Raw genomic sequence first — 23319 nt, 5'->3', positions numbered from 1 at the left:
TCAGTGTGTCCTTTAAATGCTTTGAAGGCCTCTGGTTATCAGGGAGCCTGCCCCTCTGGACACGCTCATACCCCAGCTGTACAAAGGGATGGGCATTGCCAAGCTCAATCAGGAGCCCACCAGGGGTTGATACTCCTCAGAAGCGCTGGCCCATTGCAGAGGAAGCAAGGGATCAGCAGAGCTCACCCTAACCAGAGGACACTCGCACCGGGACCTTTGTAACCTTCCCTGGTTCTCCACCCCTCTAAGGGAAGAGACCTCACCAGTGACCCCTACTCTTCCATATCACCAGCTGTACCCTCCTGATGAGACTGGCAGCACTGACTGCCTCTACCACCATCTCCAAGGCAGTGTTCAGGAGGGCAGGCTCAAGTCTTCAGCCCACGATGGGGAAGAGTGCTCCTCTGCTACTCACTGGCCTGGAGATGTGGGTCCATCTCGGACTCCCGACCTCGGGGAGTAGGTCTTCTCTGAGCCATCTTCGTGGCGGCAGTGAGTGCATGTTCAGTCGAATGCTTAAAAACAGCTTCAGCTCATAAGTTCCTTGGCGCTAACTCCAGCCTTAATGGTTAGAGTGTCTGCTGAGCCAGGAATTGTTCGGATTTCACACCAGCATATCCTGAAATACTCCACAAATAGCATCCCCAATGGGAACGCGAACCACACACTTTGTCCCGGTGTCAACACTTAGTCTCCCAAATGAAAGATTTCACCCAGAGACAGCAGTGAGGAGTTTAGGTCAGAGGCTGCAGGATGTTGCAAGCTCTGCTAAGCTAGATGATGACGCTGAAACTCGGGGGTCATCAATGAAGAGGACACTTCTGTCACAGCAGCAGAAAATGTGTACACCATTGGCAAGCTTTTCAAATGCACTGTGCACACTTGTTGAGAGATTGGAGGAGTCTATTTCAAGTGGCATGATGTCACAGGCATCTGAGATCAGGGGCGCGATTTCCCGGCCTCGTCTTGCCTGACCTGTGATCCAGATCGCGAAGTCCACAATCTCGTGAGACATTTCCAGCGTCGCGAATCTCATGAGGCCTCTCATGAGATTCAACAGCCTCGTCCCAACACCAAGTCAGTCGCGACAAGGTCGGTACATCTTGCCAAGGATTGATAATTGGCTATTCATTGCTTCACCGATCTTCAGCAATGTGCTCTCCAACTCATGGCTCACCTGCACGTCCACACCACAATACAGGTCCAAAAGGAGCAGTCTTTAACAGTGTCACCACAAGCTACAAAGTCCAGAGCACATTGGACAAGAGCATCTCGGCAGTCAGCGGTGGTCAGGTGACCCATGACCTGCAGGATTGTTTTAAAAATATTGATATTTTTTCATAATGGATAAAAACTGTAAATATAAAAGCCAAGTTTAAACCTAGCCGGATTCCGCTCTGCAATTTGCAGACGGCAAAGTTGGAGCAGACAGTATTCAGCATCCAGGCCTGGGACAATCAACTTCCCATTGAAACCAGACAGGCCTGGAACTGCCTGGCCAGGTGCCAACGGCTACACTGTGTCTGAACAAACCGATGTTTACACCCCCAGTGGACATGCTTTGTTTGATGAATGCTACGCAGACTTGCTGGCATCCAGCTCAATAGGAGGCCAGAGGCAGAGCGTGACAAGGACAGCACTTGACAATTCAAGGTTCTGCGGCCTCCAAATATGGAAGTAAGTTACCTCATTGGACCTTCCTGCCCCCACCCAATGCTAGTATTGGACAGTCTTCGAAAAGGATGCAAAAGAATGAAGAAGTTGATAAAAGAGGCAACCTGGTGCATCATCAGACTGAACAGACCCAGAAAACCACCTTGGTGAGATGACCTGAAGACCAGAGCGCCAGCCCTAGGCGAGAGAGGAAGCCCAAATCGATGACTGCAGATCCTGAAACATCAGCCAATCCTCAAAGACCAAGGAACAACCTATCCCAGCCTTATTGAACTGGTATTGCCAATCTTTTCAGATGAACAGTTCAAATATAGTGATGGGGGCCTGTGGATAGCGTGTAGTGAATCCTCGGAAGCGTGTGCAGAAATAGTGTAGATTTGAGACCATTTACTTACAGATTTAAGACTGTTTACTGAAGACTTCAGTGAAGAAATTGATAGAGTTTAATTAAAGTACAATAGTAGAGTCTGATAAATATTGTTTTTCCTTGATAAAGTGTTCAATAACACTGTGTTGGATCTTCACCAGACTCTTGTCCCCTTTGTCTATCTCACCACTTAACGCGCCGGAGTTGAAAAAGGTTACTGCAAACTGGTCAAAGTTAGTCGGGGTACATTTACCCACCTTTCACTTTACAACAGCACAGATCTGAGCAGACCTTTGCTGAAGCCACAGGGATTGCCCCATGTAGAATTGCTGGAAAGAGAAAGTGACCTTCTCACTTGTAATGAATGGCAAAACAGGAAAGCAAAGACTAACAAACCTTGTCAATTACAAGGAAGTGGTGCTTAGTGTAAATTAATTAATTAAAGAGTAACCCTCTACTGTAGTTTAAGGGCTGGATAAGTTTATTGACGAGATGTTGATAGATTGTTCAACAACACTTACTTTTTCATGAGTTTTAATTTTGAGGTCAAGTAGAAATGCATACTGAACAACAGTACAAATGGCTAAAGTACAAGATCCTTTCTATAAAACAATGCTTCATAATATTATACACAAGTGTTTGATGGAGCAGTGTTAGATGGTTAGGATAACCCAGCATTATATACAAATAGTACTTAATAAATGGGGACATCTAACCAAATAATGTAGGAACAAAAATCTTTCTGATAAGAAAAACTACGAATCTTGAAATAAAAAGTGAAAATGCTGGAAATGCACAGTAATTCAGCTGATATGTAGAATTTTCTAAAAAGGTATTCAGACATGCAGGAAATTTTTGGATGACGGTTAGAATTTTGGAATCCTTGCAGTGCACAAAGAGACCATTTGGCCCATCATGTCTACACCAACCCTCTGAATCAGCACTCTACCTAGGCCCACTCCCCCACCCTATCCCCATAATCCCACCTAACCTACGGGTCAATTTTATCATGGCCAATCCACATAACGTGCACATCTTTGGACTGTGGGAGGAAGCTGGTGCACCCGGAGGAACCCCACACAGGGGAGAAAGTGCAAACTCCACACAGTCACCAAGGCCGGAATTAAACCTGGGTCCCTAGCGCTGTGAGGCAGCAGTGCTAACCACTGTGCCTCCGTGCCGCCCACAAATTCCTGCCACTAAGTCAGCGTGTTCGCTGGGCTGTTTTAATATTAACTTTATATTATTGTTCAGGCCAATGACGGAGCTCAGTGGGAGTAGAATTCAGGTGCAAAGTTCACAATGTGATGACATCAATAGCAAGCTCATATTTTAACATTAAACCAAGGGAAACCTTGCACCAGAACCATGGCGAGCAGAGGGCTGGTTATGTTTCAAAATTGCCTTCCTCTTTGCTTCGTGGGCAAGTAGAAGCAGGAATACACTCCCAGGCCCCTCGTGAAGTCCTTTGGCCTCCTCAGCATTTTTGAGGCCAAATTTCCAAACTGCTACCCCAGTCAGGTATTAAATCTGACTTGGTGTCAAGCACGTTTCCAGAAAGCTCAATTTAACCAACCTCTCCAGCTAGAGCTTCTGCTACCAGGATTATGCGCCACAGTCTTTGCCACCCCATAACATTAGAGACCAATGTCTTACATGAGACCCCTTGTTCTGTTCTGATGACTGATATGACACAGATGGTAGTAGTCCTCTATCAATAACCCTACTCATATCCAGCATTTTTGTGTTTAATTTTGATTTCATTCAGTGTTTATCCAGCGTTTTAAAAATATTTATAAAACGGACACAGAACATATATGCTAAAGATTAATTTTTAAAATGCAGAGTCCGGATATTGCTAGTTCCAGAAACCTGAACTGGGAGAGAATGACGCAGTCAGGTTTTCATTCTAGTGGGGTTCCTTGGGAGTCAGGCTGGGAAACCTCAGAATGAGTGTAGATGATCCGGTGCGGAGGCAGATTAGGCAAAAGGCACTGGGTGCACTGGCAATGTATAGAATAAGTTTTAGAAAAACAGTAAAACCTAAGCACTCATCCCCAACACTCTCAAAGTTCCATCTGTGCCATCAATCCCCCATGGCCCGTCATACATACAGTGATAACATATGTATCTCTGTCCACTCTCCATGGCCCTTTATTGCTCCATGGCAACTTTAGTGCAAATTCATGCTAACTCATGCCCCATCCACCACCTTTTGCCCTTATACCTACCATGCAGGGATTGGTTTAGCTCACTTCATGAACAGCTGGTTCATGAAGCAGAGCAAAGCCAGCAGCGTGGGCTTAATTCCCGTACTGGTGAGGTTATTAATGAAGGCCCGCCTTGTCAACCTTCCCCCTCACCTGAGGTGTGGTGAACCTCAGCTTAAAGCACCAGCAGTCAGCTCTCCACCTCAAAGGGTCATCTGGGACTGTGGCCTTATCTTTAACCTACCATACCTATGCAGTCAGCATCCACCATGGGCAGGCCTCTTAACCCATGTGGAGATTAAATACAGTTAAAAGTTCTAGTGCAGACTTTGTTATTTAAAAAATACACTACTATTCATAAAAACTCATTTACATTCCTTCAACTATGTTATCATTATAACAGCAAACATTTAATTCAATTGCATAATCCCTTAAAAAAAACAAGCATTGCAATTCATAGTCCCACTTCAAAGAATCCATTATCACGTTGAGCTGTCAATCAAACTCAAATGCCAGGCATCCAACTATGATAAATCAACCATCGTGAAATCAGTCATGCAGCACTAATCCAATAATGGTAGCCCTAAGGTTTATGTCAACAGAGTGAAATAATGAATAATTATTTCATTAACTCTCAAGACAGTTTTTCAAAGAGTTGAAGGATAGGAGTTTAAAATGCCTCGGCAGTATAGTAGCTCCTTTGACAGTTCACCATGACACTTTTTTGAGTTGTTTTTGAAAGTTTCAATGAGCTTGCAGTTCCAACTGGTTTATAAACTTTTTACACACATCCATGCCTACTTTCAGTATCACAAAAGGGCATCTGACCTGTCCAAAAGGGCACCCTGGCTATTCAAAAAAATCCACAAGTTCAGACCTGCTCCTAATAGGTCTAATCTGCGCATGCACCTCTGCATCATGATGATGCAAATTGGGATCTCAGGCAGCTCTCATAGAGGCAGCTGCTGATTCCTATGGTCAGCTGCCTCTATGAAATACACATGCGCAAATCCCGATCTGGGCCTATTACCATTGCTACGAAAATGGAATGTGTGGCGATCTAAGATGAGACTTCGGGATTCTGATCTGTTTTGCCATTTCCGCAACAAAGAGGCTCTCCATCATTGCAAAATTTCAGACCCACGTCCATTTAATATTACATCACCAATTTTAAAAACTGCATCATATACACAAAACATCATGGGTTGGATAACCTCACCCACAGTATAGTTATTTTTAGCTTTAATTCATTATATCTTCCAATTATTAAACCTAAAAAATGTAAAACCAGTCGTAAATACAATTACATGATGCTATAATATGAAGCATTATATGCAAACAATTCTCAATTTTAGAATTTAACATTAAAAACTGCTGTGTACCTTGGTGCCAGATGCAGGCATATTATCCAAAAATCCAAAAGTTGAATTATCAATCAAAACGACAGTATAAAAACTGTAAAAGGCATTGGAGGCTAACAAAAAATGCTTCTATAGCATTAATAAAACTTTTTCAAAGACAGTGAACAATTTTACACTGTCACAACTGGTAAATGATTATGATACAACGGTTTGGCCTACTGAATTTTACTGGATCGTTTTGCAACAAAAATGTTGCCTTAAGTTCACATACAAATAATGCAATGAACTATTTTAAATAATTTCAAAACTATGAAAAATTTCATATGTAATATAATACAGTGTTGGTTGATGCATGCATTTCTAAATTTATTTAGAAGAAAAAGTATAGATTTATTTGATATAGTGTATTACAAACATTTGGCTATGAATCCAGAGAACTTAAGGATCAGGCTCGTTCGGAGGGCGAAGTTTGCGTGTGTTGAAGTAGCACACCACTTGCTGAGGCAATTCAGCCAGTACACTTTGTGCAAGAGCTTCTTTTGTTGCCTGTAGAGATACAATGTTAACCTAATTAATGTAAAGTCAATTTAATTTGAAATCTGACATCACCAATTGGTTAATGTTTAACAAAGTGATGTTTCAAGTTTCGATTCAAACTCATTTGCATTGCCACAAACATAATGGTCAGAATTCTAAGTTTGGGAGGCCATGTTCTGTCCGGATTGTTTACTTGCATTTCCCTTCACTCTCGATTGGATTTCAAGGTAGCCTCCTGGGAAACTAAACGCAATGTTTATAAACTTCTAGCTATGACTGACAGCTCTTGGACCACGTCAAAGCCAGTTAAGTGCTTTCACTTCCTCTTTTTCTCTGTAGAATGTACTTAACTAAACAATTCAGACAACTGGCTGTGTGTGCAAGCTGTCAGTCACAGCCTAGTAAAATCAATTTCACATTGATATGGTTGAAAGTCTTGCAGATGAAAAATCTGAAGGGGTTTAAACCCAGCTGATGAGGTTTCCCATTTCTAGGAATTTACAAGTGGTGCTTTCTCTGCCTGAGCCAGCAGGTGTAGTATTGCCCAGTTGAGTTTTAACTCTTCTTTCACGGTCTCTGTCTGGACTACTCTCTAGCTTCCAGGCAGGGATCTCTCTTATGGAGGGAGGGAAAAGAGTTTCTGGTGAGGTCTCTTGTAGTGGGGTACCCGGTGACACTTCTAGGGTGCCAGACTGGTGGTACCAAGGTGTCCTTGTATCAGGGGGAGTGCGGGGGTGCCACCCTGCCCTGTCCCAACCGCCCGGGGGTCAGCAATGGCCTGGGAGACCCCCCAGGTGCCATTACGACTGGTCCATGTTTGTGTGCTAAACAGCACCCTGGCAAGGTCTACCAGGCACGGCCGGTGAGTCCTGCATCCCGGGTGAATCCTGCATCCAGGTATTTAACTTTTCAGCTCTGGATCTTGCCCAGATCACGGAGCAAGTCACGTGACTCGCACAAGGTTTAGTGCCTAGCGCAGAGCCTAATTTTGTGCTCGATACGATTCATCCACTGAGCCCAGATCCACGCCAGGCACAACAGGGTTGATGAATCATGCCCTATAGCTAGCCTAAGCTTAGGCTATTGTAATGCAAGTTCAAATGTGGTATCCAAAAAACAAAATTATCTGAAAACTGAATTTTCTTTTTAAATTCATTCATGGTTTCTGCTGGCTGGTCTAGCATGTATTGCCCTGGAATTGAGTGACTCAGTCATTTCAGAGGAGAGGACATTTAAGAGCCAACCACATTGCTAGCGATCTGGACTCACATATAGGCCAGACTAAGTAAAGACAGCAGATTTCCTTCCCTAAAGGACATTTACGAACCATATGAGCGCAATCCTCCGCTGTGCCGGAAAAGCAGCTCGCCACAGTGCAGCGTGGCTGATGAAAGCCAGTCAACCCCGCTCCCGGGATCACCCAGCTTGCAACGCCTCGCGAGATTCAACACAATCTGCCCACATTGGGCAGGATGATTTTTTGGCAAATCTGCATGTTAGAGCGAGGCAGTAAGCTTTACTCTCATGTGCAGACTCCACAGGTATCGGAGGCTTTGGGATTCAACCACTTTGCCTCAGAGAACTCGGGTGAGCACCATTTGGTACTGGTCCCTCAAAGGGAAACCAGACGAATCAGCACTTGTGGGGGTTGCCAAGGGGATCAGAGCCCCCCCCGCTGAATGCCCTTTGGGCAGGGTGGTGCCCTGGCACTGATGCCACCTGTGTACCCTGGCAGTGCCAGCCTGACAGAGTGCCACCTGGGTGCCAGTCTGGCACTGCCAGCTACCATGGGCATATGCAATGCTCTCCTTCAGTGACAAAAGTATAGAATATAAAAGTAAGGATATAATGTTGAAATTTTATAAAACACTGGTGAGGCCACAACTGTGGAATATTGTGTGCAGTTCTGGTCACCGCATTACAAGAAAGACATAATTGCTCTGGAGAGAGTGCAGAGGAGGCTTACAAGAATGTTGTCAGGACTAGAGCAGCTAAGAGGAGAGATTGGATAGGTTGGGTTATTTTCCTTGGGACAAAGAGTGCTGAGAGATGACTTGATTGAGGGGTACAAAATTATGAGGGGAAGAGATAGACTGGACAGGATAACTGTGGTGGTATGCATTAGGTACCCTGTGATGCCGAAAGGCTATTGGTGGATAGACGCCGGGTCCCGATTGGATCAGCCGCCCACTGGCTCCACCCAGTAAGGCGGAGTATAAGAGCCCGGGTTTTCCCAGCAGCCGCATTCTGTAACTGTGCTGCTAGGGAACAAATCTGCGTAATAAAGCCATCGATTGACTCCATCTCATCTCGTCTCGTGAGTGATTGATTGTGCTGCAATTTATTACGCAAACTTTAAAGGACATGGAGCTCTGAATCACTCCGGAGTGCCTGCGAATCAGCCCCCACGCGGCAAACTCAGCGGCCAATTTTAAACACTGGTTCGCGTGTTTTGAAGGATACCTCCGAACGGCCACCTGCATACCTACAGAAGACCAGAAAATGCAGGTCCTGCATTCCAGGGTGAGCCCGGAAATCTACACTCTCAGAGGACGCGGACGATTTCCAGGCGGCGCTAGCCATGCTGAGAGGAATCTACGTTCGGCCCGTCAACCAGGTCTACGCACGCCACCAGCTCGCGACGAGACGGCAAATCCCCGGGGAATCGCTGGACGAATTCTACAGTGCTCTGTTAATACTGGGGAGAAACTGCAACTGCCCACAGGTTTCGGCTAATGAAGCTATTAATTCAGGATGCTTTCGTGGCAGGTATGCTCTCCTCCCAAATTCGCCAGCGATTGCTGGAAAGAGACTCACTAGGCCTCAAGGAGGCACGGGCCCTCGCTGCCTCGCTCGATGTGGCATCACAGAATGCCCGTGCCTACGCCCCCGACCGCACGGCAGCCCCTTGGGCACGGTGGACCCCCGCCGCGACCGACCCCCCCCCCCCCCGCAGGTCTGGGCTGCCAGAGCGCCAGACCACCCGGGGTGGCCCCGCTGCTACTTTTGCAGGCAAACGAAACAACCCCCGGCTGCACTGCCCGGCCCGCTCAGCCCTCTGCAAAGGGTGCGGCAAAAAGGGGCACTTTGCAGCGGTGTGCCAGGCCCGAGGGGTCGCCGCAATCTCCGGGGAGAACCAGGACCCCAAACTCAACCCCCCCAATGATCCATGTGCGGCCAACGGGCGCCGCCATCTTGGGTCCCGGACTCCATGCAGGAGGGATGGGCGCCGCCATTTTGTGCTCCCCGGCTACGTGCGATCAATGGGCGGCGCCATCTTGTCTACCCCCGACCGTGTGCTACACGTGGACGCCGCCATCTTGGCTGACGGCTAAGGACCCCAGAATGGACGGCTCCACGGGGCCTGAGGAAAACGCCCCGATGCAGCAAAAGCGACTGGCTTCGGTGAACATGGACCAGTTCGGGCCCGAACGCTCCAAATGGCAACAACGACGGTACTCATAAACGGGTACGAGACGCCCTGCCTGATCGACTCTGGGAGCACGGAGAGTTTTATACACCACGATACGGTAAGACGCTGTTCTCTTTCGATCCACCCGAGTAATCAAAAGATTTTCCTGGCAGCAAGTTCCCATTACGTAGAGATCAAAGGGTTCTGCATCGCGAACCTCACGGTGCAGGGGAGGGAGTTCAAGAACTACCGGCTTAACGTCCTCCCCCACCTCTGCGCTGCCACACTCCTGGGGTTGGATTTTCAGTGTAACCTCCAGAGTTTAACGTTTCAATTCGTCGGCCCTATACCCCCACTCACTATCTGCGGCCTCGCGACCCTCAAGGTCGACCCGCCTTCCCCGTTTGCGAACCTCACCCCGGATTGCAAACCTGTCGCCACTAGGAGCAGACGGTACAGCGCCCAGGACCAAACCTTTATCCGGTCAGAAGTCCAGCAGCTGCTGAGGGAAGGCATAATCCAGGCCAGCAATAGTCCCTGGAGAGCTCAGGTGGTAGTTGTAAAGACCGGGGAGAAGCAGAGGATGGTCATAGACTATAGTCAAACCATCAATAGGTACACGCAGCTGGATGCGTACCCTCTACCCCGCATATCCGACATGGTCAATCGGATTGCACAGTACAAGGTCTTTTCCACGGTGGACCTTAAGTCTGCCTATCATCAGCTCCCCATCCGCCCGAGCGACCGCAAATACACTGCCTTTGAAGCAGATGGGCGGCTCTATCACTTCTTACGGGTTCCATTCGGCGTCACTAATGGAGTCGCGGTCTTCCAACAGGAGATGGACCGAATGATTGACCGGTATGGTTTGCGGGTCACATTTCCGTACCGCGATAAAGTCACCATCTGCGGCCACGATCAGCAGGACCACAACGCCAACCTCCGCAAATTCCTCCAGACCGCAAACGCCCTGAATCCCACATACAACAGGGTAAAATGCGTGTTTAGCACCGACCGTCTAGCCATCCTCGGCTACGTAGTGCGAAATGGAGTTATAGGCCCCGACCCTGAACGCATGGGCCCCCTCATGGAATTCCCCCTCCCTCACTGTTCCAAGGCCCTGAAACGCTGCCTGGGCTTTTTCTCTTATTACACCCAGTGGGTCCCCCACTACGCGGACAAGTTCCATCCGCTAATTCAGTCCACTGTCTTTCCCCTGTCGACAGAGGCCCGCCAGGCCTTCAGTCGCATCAAAGCGGATATCGCAAAGGCCACGATGCACGCCATCGACGAATCCCTCCCCTTCCAGGTCGAGAGCGATGCTTCCAACGTAGCTCTGGCGGCCACCCTCAATCAAGCGGGCAGACCCGTGGCCTTTTTCTCACGCACCCTCCACGCTTCAGAGATCCGCCACTTCTCAGTGGAAAAGGAGGCCCAGGCCATAGTGGAAGCTGTGCCATAGTGGAAGTTTATACAGTGAATGGTAGAACCCTCAAGAGTATTGAAAGTCAAAGAGATCTAGGAGTACAGGTCCACAGATCACTGAAAGGGGCCACACAGGTGGAGAAGGTAGTCAAGAAGGCATACGGCATGCTTGCCTTCATTGGCCGGGGCATTGAGTATAAGAATTGGCAAGTCATGTTGCAGCTGTATAGAACCTTAGTTAGGCCACACTTGGAGTATAGTGTTCAATTCTGGTCGCCACACTACCAGAAGGATGTGGAGGCTTTAGAGAGGGTGCAGAAGAGATTTACCAGAATGTTGCCTGGTATGGAGGGCATAAGCTATGAGGAGCGATTGAATAAACTCGGTTTGTTCTCACTGGAACGAAGGAGGTTGAGGGGCGACCTGATAGAGGTATACAAAATTATGAGGGGCATAGACAGAGTGGATAGTCAGAGGCTTTTCCCCAGGGTAGAGGGGTCAATTACTAGGGGGCATAGGTTTAAGGTGAGAGGGGCAAGGTTTAGAGTAGATGTACGAGGCAAGTTTTTTACGCAGAGGGTAGTGGGTGCCTGGAACTCACTACCGGAGGAGGTAGTGGAGGCAGGGACGATAGGGACATTTAAGGGGCATCTTGACAAATATATGAATAGGATGGGAATAGAAGGATACGGACCCAGGAAGTGTAGAAGATTGTAGTTTAGTCGGGCAGTATGGTCGGCACGGGCTTGGAGGGCCGAAGGGCCTGTTCCTGTGCTGTACATTTCTTTGTTCTTTGTTCTTTGACATTGGAGGCATTACCTGGCCGGCAGGAGATTCACTCTCCTCACTGACCAACGGTCGGTTGCCTTCATGTTCGATAATGCACAGCGGAGCAAGATCAAGAACGACAAGATCTTGCAGTGGAGGATCGAACTCTCCACCTATCACTATGATATCTTGTGTCGTCCCGGAAAGCTGAACGAGCCGTCCGATGCCCTATCCCGCGGCACATGTGCCAACGCACAAGTGGACCATCTCCGAACCCTCCACAAGGACCTCTGCCACCCAGGGGTCACTCGGTTTTTCCACTTCAGCAAGTCCCGCAATCTCCCATACTCTTTAGAGGAGGTCCGTACAGTCACAAGGGACTGCCACATCTGCGCGGAATGCAAGTCGCACTTCTACAGGCCAGATAAAGCGCACCTGATAAAGGCTTCCCGTCCCTTTGAGCGCCTCAGTCTGGACTTCAAAGGCCCCCCTCCCCTCCACCGACCGCAACGCATATTTTCTTAATGTAGTGGACGAATACTCCCGCTTCCCTTTTGCCATTCCCTGTTCTGACATGACCGCGGCCACAGTCATTAAAGCCCTGAACAGCATCTTCACACTGTTCGGTTACCCCGCATACGTCCACAGCGACAGGGGGTCCTCTTTCATGAGTGACGAGCTGCGCCAGTTCCTGCTCAGCAAGGGCATAGCCTCAAGCAGGATGACCAGCTACAACCCCCGGGGGAACAGGCAAGTAGAAAGGGAGAACGGCACGGTCTGGAAGGCCGTCCTACTGGCCCTACGGTCCAGGGACCTCCCAGTTTCACGGTGGCAGGAGGTCCTCCCGGACGCTCTCCATTCCATCCGGTCGTTATTATGTACGAGCACTAATCAAATGCCTCATGAGCGTCTCCTTGTCTTCCCTAGGAGGTCCTCCTCTGGAACGTCGCTGCCAACCTGGTTGGCGGCCCCAGGACCCATCCTGCTCCGAAAGCATGTGCGGGCACATAAGGCGGACCCGTTGGTCGAAAGGGTTCACCTCCTCCACGCGAACCCCCAGTACGCCTACGTGGAGTACCCCGACGGCCGACAGGACACGGTCTCCCTGCGGGATCTGGCGCCCGCCGGCAACACCACCCCCCCCCGACACCATCAACCCAACCCCCCCCCTTCCTGCCATCGCCGCACCCCGCGACCGCCCCCTTCCCAGGAGGATCGGTTCCCCTCCCCTCAGCACCGACCAAGAATCAAGCCCGAGCTGAAACCGTACGGCTCCTGGAGGCGACAACACTGGTACAAGCACCACCACCACCGCCGGGGCCGAGGCGATCGACACGGACGACCAGACCGCCCGACCGACTTGTGGCGTCGATGTAAAACAAATATGGACTGTTCACAAGAACATTTTGCTTTTCTTCCTATACCCTCTGTAAATAGTTGCAACAGGACAAAATTGTCCAATACTGTATTGCCATGTGAATGTTTTGTCCTCCCAGGACCAGCCCTGTAAACCCTTACCACCATACGAAGCATCACCCCGCCGGGTTCATTTTGACAAGGGGTTAATGTGGTAGTATGTATTGGGGGTCATGTGGGACTGGAAGCCCTAATGTCATTGGCTGACAGATCCCGGGTCCTGGTTGGCCGTTGACCTCAAGCTCCGCCCTGAAGGCGGAGTATAAGAAGCCGGAGTCTCCCCCCACAGGCCAGTTTACTATCGAGCTGCGGGGGAACAGACACGCTTAATAAAGCCTCATTGACTTCACTCTATTCGTCTCACGGAGTCTTTGTGCGCTACACCCTTTAACCTTTTTTAAAAAATCAAAAATATATCTATCTCCTTCTTGAAACAATTTAATGACTCAGATTACACCGTACTATGGGGCAGCAAGTTCCACAAATTCTCCACCCTCTGCGAGAAGTAGTTCCTCCTCATCTCAGTTCTAAATCTACCACCTCTCAATCTATATCTGTGACCTCATTCTAGATTTTCCCACAAGGGGGAACAAACATTTGGTCTATGTTTACTTTATCAATCCATTTTAGTATTTTATGTACCTCAATCAGATCCCTTCTCATCTAAAGTCCAGCGAGTATAAGCCCAAACTGTTTATAATCTCTCAAACGTCAGTCCTTTCATCCCCGGAACTGCCTCCAGTGCCACCACATTCTTCCTCAAATAAGGAGACCAAAACTAAACACAATACTCCAGATGTGGTCTCACCAACACTCTCATATACAACACCCAGTTATGGGCCGAATGACCGCTTTCTGTGCTGCAACAACACTTCTCTACTTTTATGCTCCAGTCTTTTTGCAATAAACGCTAACATTCCATTTGCCTTTTTAATTACATGCTGTACCTGCATACCGTCTTTCTGTGATTCATGAACAAAGACACCCACATCCTTCTGCCCAGACACATTTTAAATCTGCTTTCCATTTAGATAATAATTTGCCTTTCTATTTTTTCGGCCAAAATGGATAACCTCACAATAAACTCCAGCTGCCAAATTTTAGCCTAATCTCCTCATTTATCTATATCCATCTGCAAAATCTTTATCTCCTCTTCACTGCCAGCTTTCCCACCTATTTTAATATCATCCACAAATTTTGCTATGTTACATTCTATCCCAGTTATGGGCGGAACGGCCACCTTTTGTTCTGTAACTTTTCTATCGTTCTACATTTTACAACTTTTTGATCTACAAGGGAGTCAAAGATTATGGGGGGGGGGGGGGGGGGGGGGGAAGAGAAACAGATTATAGACATTGGTACGGTCCCGGAGATATAAATATTTTAATTTATAGTCAAGAACGTTGATATGGGCAGACACCCGAATACACCCAACGCATAATCAAAGAACACCAAAGGTATAATTGCCCAAACCCTGAGAAGCAGGACAAGCAGTTACCATTGAGCAGTCCCTGAAAGCGAACAGGCCAGTTTTCAGCCACTAAATCTGAAGGCCAGGTTTACAACAAACAAGGGTCTGAGTCTTAGAGCCAAGGCAGTGCAGAAACCCTTCATTTTTAAAATAAATATAGAGTACCCAATTAGTTTTTTCCAATTAAGGTGCAATTTAGTGTGCCCCATCCCCCTACCTTGCACATCTTTTGCGTTGGGGGGCCAAAACCCACCCAAACACGGGGAAAATGTACAAACTCCACACGGACAGTGACCCAGGGCCGGATCAAACATGGGACCTTGGCGCCGTGAGACAGCAGTGCTAACCACTGCCCCACTGTGCGACCCTGCTGAAACCCTTCATAAAACCTTTTCTGGACTAGGAAAAAGACAGTTCCCAGATTTGAGTATCATCCTGTATTGTGTGTTACTATAGCCGGTTTTTCAACTTGGATGTTGTTTGGGGAACAGGGGAAGTCTTTAGCGTTCAGGTATCGTAGATATATTGTGCAACAAGGGACATATTCTATAGAAACTGTGTGTTTAACAATTCATACATCTTAATTGCATGAGTAGAATCATCCTGTTTGTGTGTATTTGCCTTTTCCTTACTTTCATACATAGTGTTTAATACTTGTTACACAACTGAGCTATTTATTCTCAATGGGGTTTCACTTGTCTCCTCACACCAAAACAAAATACCCTAGCAGATAACATCAGTGTGCTTCGTGACAGCCATGATCTTATTGAATAGGTGAGCATGATAACGCTGCCAAATGGCCTCCTCCTGCTTTTATTCTGCTGAAACCAACATCCATGCCTTGATATTTGACTAATCCAACATTATCTCGATTAACCTTTCACCTTACATGTGCTGTAAAATTCTCAAGCACCTATCTTAATATACACCCAATTTCTTCTCTCATGTTTACTTTCCTACTTTGGCTCCCAGTTCATCAAGCCTTGACCTGGAAATTCTTGTTCTTGTTTTCAACTCCTTACATGGTCTCACCATTTGCTAGCTTTGTAACCTCCTCCAGTCCTACTACTTTCAGAATCCTCTTGAATTTTTCTGATTTTACACCTTTGTACATGCCCAATTTTCATCACTTCATCATTGGTAGCCATTCCTTCAGCTGCCAAGACCCAAGCTCTGAAATTCCCTCTCCTTAACCCTCTCTGTCTTCCTTTAAGATGCTCCTTCAGACTTGAATCCCCTGTACTAATATCTTATGTGGCGGAGTGTCAGATTTTGTTTGCTAACACTGCTGTGAAGTGCTTTGGAATGTTTTACAACAATGCTACATAAATATTAGTTATTGCTGTTGTTATACTTGACTAAAACCAGATGATGCCCTGAACTGTGTAAGAGCCATAAATCTATTTTGATGAATTCTACAGTTGTTTGTTTTTCTAAATTTTCTCAGCTCCAAGAATCTGGAAGTGAGGTTTAAACTGCAACTTGGACAACAATAGGACAGAACAAGATAAAAGCAATTGCAACAAATGTGCTGGCAATGTTGGAACAGATAGGTATAGATATTTGCCAAAAATACCAATAATGTAATCTCACCCTGTGCAAAACTCTTTACATGAAATCAGTTTTTACAATTTTTAAAACACAATGTAAAATTAAATCTTGTAAGTGATGTAATATGTTACACTGTAACCATGCAAGACTTACATTGTGAAATTTTCTAAACGGCACAAACTGGACAATATCTCGGATAGCTATTTCACCAGTGGGTGATTTCAGGACACAGTCATCACCGTCCAGAAATTCCATGGCACTGAAATCTGCTCCACCAACACCAACAATGATGATGGACATTGGCAACTTCGCAGCATTAACAATGGCCTGTCTTGTATCATCTAAATCTGTTATCACTCCATCTGTGATGATCAGGAGGATGAAATATTGCTGTTAAAGAACAGGAAAATGCAATTCAATATGCTGCAAATGCATTTTATTATCAGGCACATTAAATTTAATGGACACATAGTTTGAGGTACACAGTAAAACTGCATTTACAGTATAAATGTAGGAACACTAGAAGATAATTTTGTTTCACATTGCTGCTAACCCGTCAGAAGTAAAAATCATGGCTGAAATTTTAAACTTGGGGATAAAGGAATGATAGAGATATAAACAGATACAGCAGCAGAGTAGGGAATTTGCAGGAATTCTAATGCATCATGTTCAGTTTTGGGTACACCATTTTAAGAAAGACAACAAAGTCATTGGGAAATGCACATGATTTACTCAGATTATGTCACAAAATGAGAGGCTTTAATTACAAGGAGAGATAAGGAAATTGGAATGCGAAAGAGACAAATATTTGGTGAAGAAAATTGAAAAAAACGTATTGAGACAAAGCTGAAGATTGAAACTAATTCGACAGCTCTTTTAGAGAGCCAACACAACGGTGATGGCTGAATGGCCTCATTTTGTGACAATTAAAACAATAGTTTCTGATACACATTTTAAATAGTTATGAAATAATTGAAGTCAAAGGGGGGGATTCCCTTCTGTGACCACAACCAACATCAGGTGACATTGCAGGGGTGTATGCTGAAAAATTCAGGTGAAGAAGCCAGAATTTCCTCATGCTGACTGGGATGGTCTTCCCAACACCCACTGTGAATGCTGCTGCTTCCATTCACACTATGTGCAACTGAGTTGACTTCACACCAGATTTCCATCCTTTCCCTCCCCACTGCTGCTTTCCGAGGCTGACAGGTAAAGTTGAGAAGTAGGCCACAGATTGCTTCATTTTAGTAGCTTCCTCCTTCCCGTTGGCCCTTATTACTTCAATCTTGGCTACAGCCATCAACGGATGCCTTCATTCTGACCTTCAGGAGAGCTTATGCCTCCAGGGTTTTTTCACTGCCAAAAGCTCCTCCCTTAGCGTTTCCCCCTCATGAGGAGTCTTGTCATGTACATGCAATGACTCTTAATCGAGGAAAATGGATCAAGAATGGGAAGACATACTTCTGCTCTGATGAAACTCTGCCTCAACTAGGAGGATTCATCTCCAGATATCTTGCTCCCTGTATAGTTCCCAATTAATTTTAAGATTATCTGTTCAAGAAGAGAATCTTTACACAAGGGTTGAATGCTATAGCTTTTCTATCAGCCTCCAGCAGTACAGTGAGAAAGGAATTAGCTTGCAAAGGCTCCATGTCGATATCTCTCTCCCTCCTTTAATGCAAGATAACACAGAAATATTGTGCACAACATTTCTAGATTAAGCACACAGCAATACTTCTAACAGTAATCAAAAATACTCATTTTGAAACATTATTTGGGATTCCTTATCTCAACAAAGTTTTATTTTTCACACTGGCAGGTGAAAATCTCCAACCCTGACAAATAAGAGGCAATGTTAACAGATTCCAGTTTAACCTGCTATGCTCCAGCCCATACTAGCTTTTTAAAAAATTCTCATTTGTAATGACATAATATTCTCGTGGTTGTCAATGATGTCATCATGAAGCTATTCAATCCACAAAGCATTTCTCTCATGGATAAAATATTCAAAGCCACAGACAGTAATATTTTGCTTCTTCAAGCATTTACCAGAAACTGCATAGTGCTCCTTTGTACTATTTTTGATTGTATGCACCAACATATATTACAACACAAATTGTATGTTGCTTTTAAAAAATAAAATCTCATTATTGTAACAGTAGCAGCTTCCTGAGATAAACCTCATCAGACATACAGAGAACAACATTATGATGCCCTTTTGATCTAGATTTTTTCTGCAGGCCCCCTGATGGAGCCTGCAGAAAGGAATATGTACATGGAGGAATACTCACTGACGCTATGGGCTGCTGTGCTGCTGCAGCTGCAAATCCTGCCACATGGTTTATAATGGGTGAAAAGTTTGTAGGTCCATGGAGCTTGACTTGAGGCAGACAGTTTCGATAGGCATCAATTATCCCCTCCACTCCTAATAAACACAATTCATAATGAAACATCAAATTTCATGCAAGAAAGAGAACATATCATGCTCACCACAACTTGTGGCCCAATAAGTTAACAATTTTGCAGAACAACTTACTCAACACACAAGCCCGTTTTGAATGTTTCAGGAAACATTTTACACAGATGTACTAGTTGGATAACATTAAACGAAAAAGAATTACCTGCATTTATAAAGCACCTTTCATAACCTCAGATCATCCCAAAGTGCTTTACAGCCCATGAAGTATTTTGGAAGTGTACTAAGCATTGTAATGTAGGAAAACGGATGGTCAATTTGTGCACAGCCAGCTCCCACAACCAACAATGCGTTAACTGTCAGATTTTCTTTTAGTGATATTGGTTGTGGGATAATTAATGGTCAGATTATACTGGGGAGAACTCCCTCGACATTTTTCAAAAATGGTGCTGTGGGATATTTTATGTCCAGTTAAGAGGGGAGACAAGGCCTCTGTTTAACATCATTCTGGCACTGACATCCCCCCCCCCCCCCCCAGTACAGCGCTGAAGTGTCAGCTTGAACTGCATGCTCAAGCCTCTGGAGTGGCACTTCCAACAAGAAAACCAAGACTGAGGTTCTAGCTGCTCAAATACATTACCTGGAAAGCACATGTGGCTCAGATCACGAGGTTCTGAGGACACCAGCCTTATTTATTGAAACTACAAACATTGTTTGGAGATTTAAGACAGGAAATGAATGAAGCAGAGACCATTGCATCTTTCATGGAAAATTTAGGTGCATTTTTTGAAAAGGGCAAAGATACAAAGATATGACAAAATGGGCCAATAGGATTAGTTTTCAATTGTTTTAAAAAGTATCCAAAGCAGATATAATATTTAAATGGCATCCTCTGTACTGTAAAATCCAATGTTTCCAGCAACATCTACCACAACTTTTATTTCTATAGCACCATGTAGAAAAACATCTGAAGGAGGTTCACAGAGATTAATCAAAGGCACCAATAGATGCCAAGACAAAGAATGAGATGTTGGGCAGGGTGACCAAAAACTGTCAAAGAGATGGATTTTAAGGAGGATGTTAAAGGAAGAAGAGTTCGTAAGATTGGAATTACCTCACATCTTAATTTGAAATTTTACAAACTAATTTTCCAAAACAGAAAGCACATACAGACAAATTGAATCAGATTCTATTTACATAAATGGATCCAGGAAAAAATGGGCTTTTAAGCTTTCTCTTAGCATCAGTGCTTGCAGGTCATAAGCAGCAAATGATAGCACCACCGCATAATCATTAAAAAAAGATGTGAAGGTTAGGTGGATTGGCCATGCTAAATTGCCCCTTAGTGCCCAAAGGTTAGGTGGAGTTACGGGGATGGGGCGATGGAGTGGGAATGGGCAGAGTCCGTAGACCCGCTAGGCCGAATGGCCTCCTTCTCCTTCTGTAGGGATTCCATGATTCCACATCATATGTTATATTAATTATATTATTTTGCACAACACTGAGCATTTCATTTAAAATTTATTCTGGCATAGTCATAACTATATGGCAACTTTTCACAGTGCAATGAAATACATGATACTTCATCTCTTACTCTATCCTTTCAAATAGTTCACAGTATTGTTATGCCATTAATAAAACCTTTTATGTTCTTTTCATTAACAAGTGAAATATGATGCAACCTTCCACACAATGTAGAACTGAAGTATATGGAGTGGATCTTCTAAAGTTATGCATTTTGTGTCTTTTAATTAATTAGATTTGACCATCCCCATGTTGAATACTTGATCATGAAACCTCAGTGCTACAAAATACCTCCATCTTACACAATACGTCGGAAAATAAGTTTAGTATTGCCCCTACTGTCATTTTAAAACATGCTAAAAAATGTCAGAGGAGGAGAATGCCATACCTGCACAGAATGGATTGGCAGAGTTGAAATTAAGTGGAAATTCATGTGATACCTGCAGAGGGGAAAAGCCATCAAAGTATAAATTGTACACAAAATATAAAATCAAATTAGTAATACCTTTCATTAATTGTTCCATATTTACCTGCCAATTAGGGGGGATCTGTGCACCAAATCCAAACGCTGGGAACAATTTGTCTCTGAAATAATCATAATCAGACATTCACCAGTAAATTGAAAGCAAAGAAAACAATCATAACCAGCAATGTGCTACAACAAATATTCTGCAAAAGCTCATCCAGTGGTATATCTCCATCATTTACAAGGCAGGCCAAATTGTTCTAGATGTGCTTTAGCTTGTTTATAATGCTAGTTCAGATTAAAATTTTCTTGGCAAGAAAATATGCTGACAGGCAACTACTTTGATGAAAGAACAGCATTCAGGCGATCCAATAGAACTCAGACATAATCCCCCTGACCTAAAAAAGTTTGAAACTTTCAAGTTCCCAGACCAGCGGGATTGCTAAAGGCAGGGCTATACTCCTTCCAATACAAAGACCGTAACAGTAGGTTTTTAATTGCACAAGGGAAAAAAACTGACTGTTCAAATTAAACAGTGTTCCAACACTGGAATTAGAAATGATAAAGGAAGAGAATGGATTAGAGGTGTATGAATGATAAAGTACAAAATATAAAGATCATTCTAAAGGTTACCTTGCTCTGGTTCTCATTTATTCATCACAAAGGGAATGAGGGAAGGCCTATAAATGTTGGCCTTACGCGGGGTGCTCACATCCCAAAAATAAATTTTAAAACATGCATAAACTTATTGCACTGAAGTGACAAATGATGAGGCAGAAAGCAAGGTAACTATAATTTCTTTATAGGTGGGTGAATTTAGCAAAAATGTTAAATTTTATTTTTTTAATTAGTCAGGCCAATTGCTTTTTATGATAATATATTAATTCCGTAGGGTCCAATATTTGCTACTGAGGCGAGTAGCTCCAACAGGGACCCAGCTTAGTTTAAAGAGCCTCAAATCATATGATTTCTCACTCTTGAGGAGGCAGGTGCATGATCGAGTCAGGCTCGCCAACCCAGGAAGCAGATCATAGGCTGCCATGTGGGGAGGCATGTGCCAACGTAGTCCGATTAGAAGGCCCACCTTGGTTCTCTGGCACTTCATTCCAGTTGTAATAAAAGTAGTCAGGCGCTGTAGCTGCTATCCTCCCATCAGTCAGCCTCATTATGCATGCTTGGCTGAGAACTCAAATCAATAAAAGTATAAGCTCAGCAGGGATTCTGTTATGACCAGTGAAGTAAATTGCCGACTTTGCTTAATTGACATCTTTCAGTGAGTTCAAAAGAGAAAATGCTGGAAAATCTCAGCAGGTCTGGCAGCATCAGTACGGAGAGAAAAGAGCTGACGTTTCAAGTCCAGATGACCCTTTGACCAGCTTTGACACTGGGCGGGGCAATCGCTCGCGGCACCACCATGCCAACCCCATTCCGGGAGCAACCCTTGTCCCTGTCCGTCTGCCCCACCGATCACCCTAACCCCCACCGACTGCTGAGGACTCTGGCTGCACGTCTGAAGGCTACCGCTAATCAGGCACCTCCCCTGGGTGGGCAGGCCACATAGCATGTGGGGGGTCATTGCCTAGCATTCCAATCACACCTTGATGCCTGGACACTGTGCCTGAACACTGCGTGAGGCAACACCTCACACGCAGCAGCCAACATCCGAACACCCATGGGATGGCACACAGCTCCAGGGACGCGTCCACAACCGGAGCTTGGGTTAGCGGCATCAGGGGATTTGCCTGGAGAGGTGGGCAAAGGGTCCGGGGGTCAACCCACATTGCGGAAGAAAGTGACAGAGTCACCATAATGGTTGTGCAAAATGTTGTTTAATGTGCTGTTCAATACTCCATTCAAAATGGTGCCGCCCCCAACCCCGGAGTTCCCAACCCCACCCCCTCCTCCCATGCCCTCAGTGATCCTCAACATGCTTGGCCCTCCTAGCTCTACCACTACATCTTGGTGTTTCCCCAGGATGCACATCTGAGGTGGAGGCAGCCAGCTGCTTACCTCGTCCCATGGCCCTCGATGCCCCTGGCGGGCGATCTCTGGGGGCTCTGGAGCCGGAGGACCCTGGCTCACTTGCCGGCAGCCAATGCACAGCCGTGCCGCTCTGTCCTGTGTGCTGCCTGCGAGACGTGGCCTCATCCATCAGAGGGATGGAACTCTCGGGAGCTGGTGGCCACTGTTGCCACTACATGAGACAAGTCCAGGTTGGCACACAGGCCACCATTTCCTGATTGGTGCCCATGGACCCTGGCGTTCACCTTGGGACGGAGGGGCAGCTAGTTTGAGTCCTGCCTACCCCTGCATCGTCTGGCTCTGCCAGCCCTGGTGCTTTCCCATGGTCTGCACCATGGTAGCGATGCCCTCAGCAATGCTCCTCAGTGACTGGGGCATGCACGTCGGCCATGCCCATCTCAGAGTGGGACATGTCCCGCAGAACCTCATCTAGGTTAGCCTGGCACTGGGTGACATCCCCCAGCGAGTCAGACATTCTGCTGAGACCCTCAGACATGGCCGTAATCAAACACGTGGTGCCTTGGGCACCTTCACTCATGGTGCCGACGTCGTGCACCAGGCTCTCCATTGCGGTCGCCACCCTAGCAATGTTGGCCTCAGTGCCACTCATTGCCAGTGCCATCTCCTGCGCCCGCAGTCTCTGAGACACCTCCAAGCGGCCATGGATCTCCTGGAGTGATGCTGCCATCTCCCTCTTAA

General features: G+C 45.9%; 1 protein-coding gene across 1 annotated transcript in view; it reads right to left on the bottom strand.

Moving 5' to 3' along the window:
- Window positions 1-2504: 2504 nt before the first annotated feature.
- Window positions 2505-23319, bottom strand: part of LOC140385627 (copine-3-like) — a 124778-nt gene continuing 103963 nt past the window's right edge. The window contains exons 12-16 of the mRNA XM_072467960.1: window positions 20663-20717; window positions 20521-20572; window positions 18484-18617; window positions 16346-16582; window positions 2505-6158 (exon numbers count right to left, since the gene is read on the bottom strand). Of these exons, the coding sequence (XP_072324061.1) occupies window positions 6051-6158; window positions 16346-16582; window positions 18484-18617; window positions 20521-20572; window positions 20663-20717 (586 nt within the window). The 3' untranslated portion in view covers window positions 2505-6050. The remainder of the gene's footprint in view (window positions 6159-16345; window positions 16583-18483; window positions 18618-20520; window positions 20573-20662; window positions 20718-23319) is intronic.

This window comes from Scyliorhinus torazame, chromosome 11 (assembly GCF_047496885.1).
Source record: "Scyliorhinus torazame isolate Kashiwa2021f chromosome 11, sScyTor2.1, whole genome shotgun sequence".
Classification (NCBI taxonomy): domain Eukaryota; kingdom Metazoa; phylum Chordata; class Chondrichthyes; order Carcharhiniformes; family Scyliorhinidae; genus Scyliorhinus; species Scyliorhinus torazame.
The sequence above is the reverse complement of the archived record's forward strand: the minus strand, read 5'-3'. Positions and strand labels throughout refer to the sequence as shown.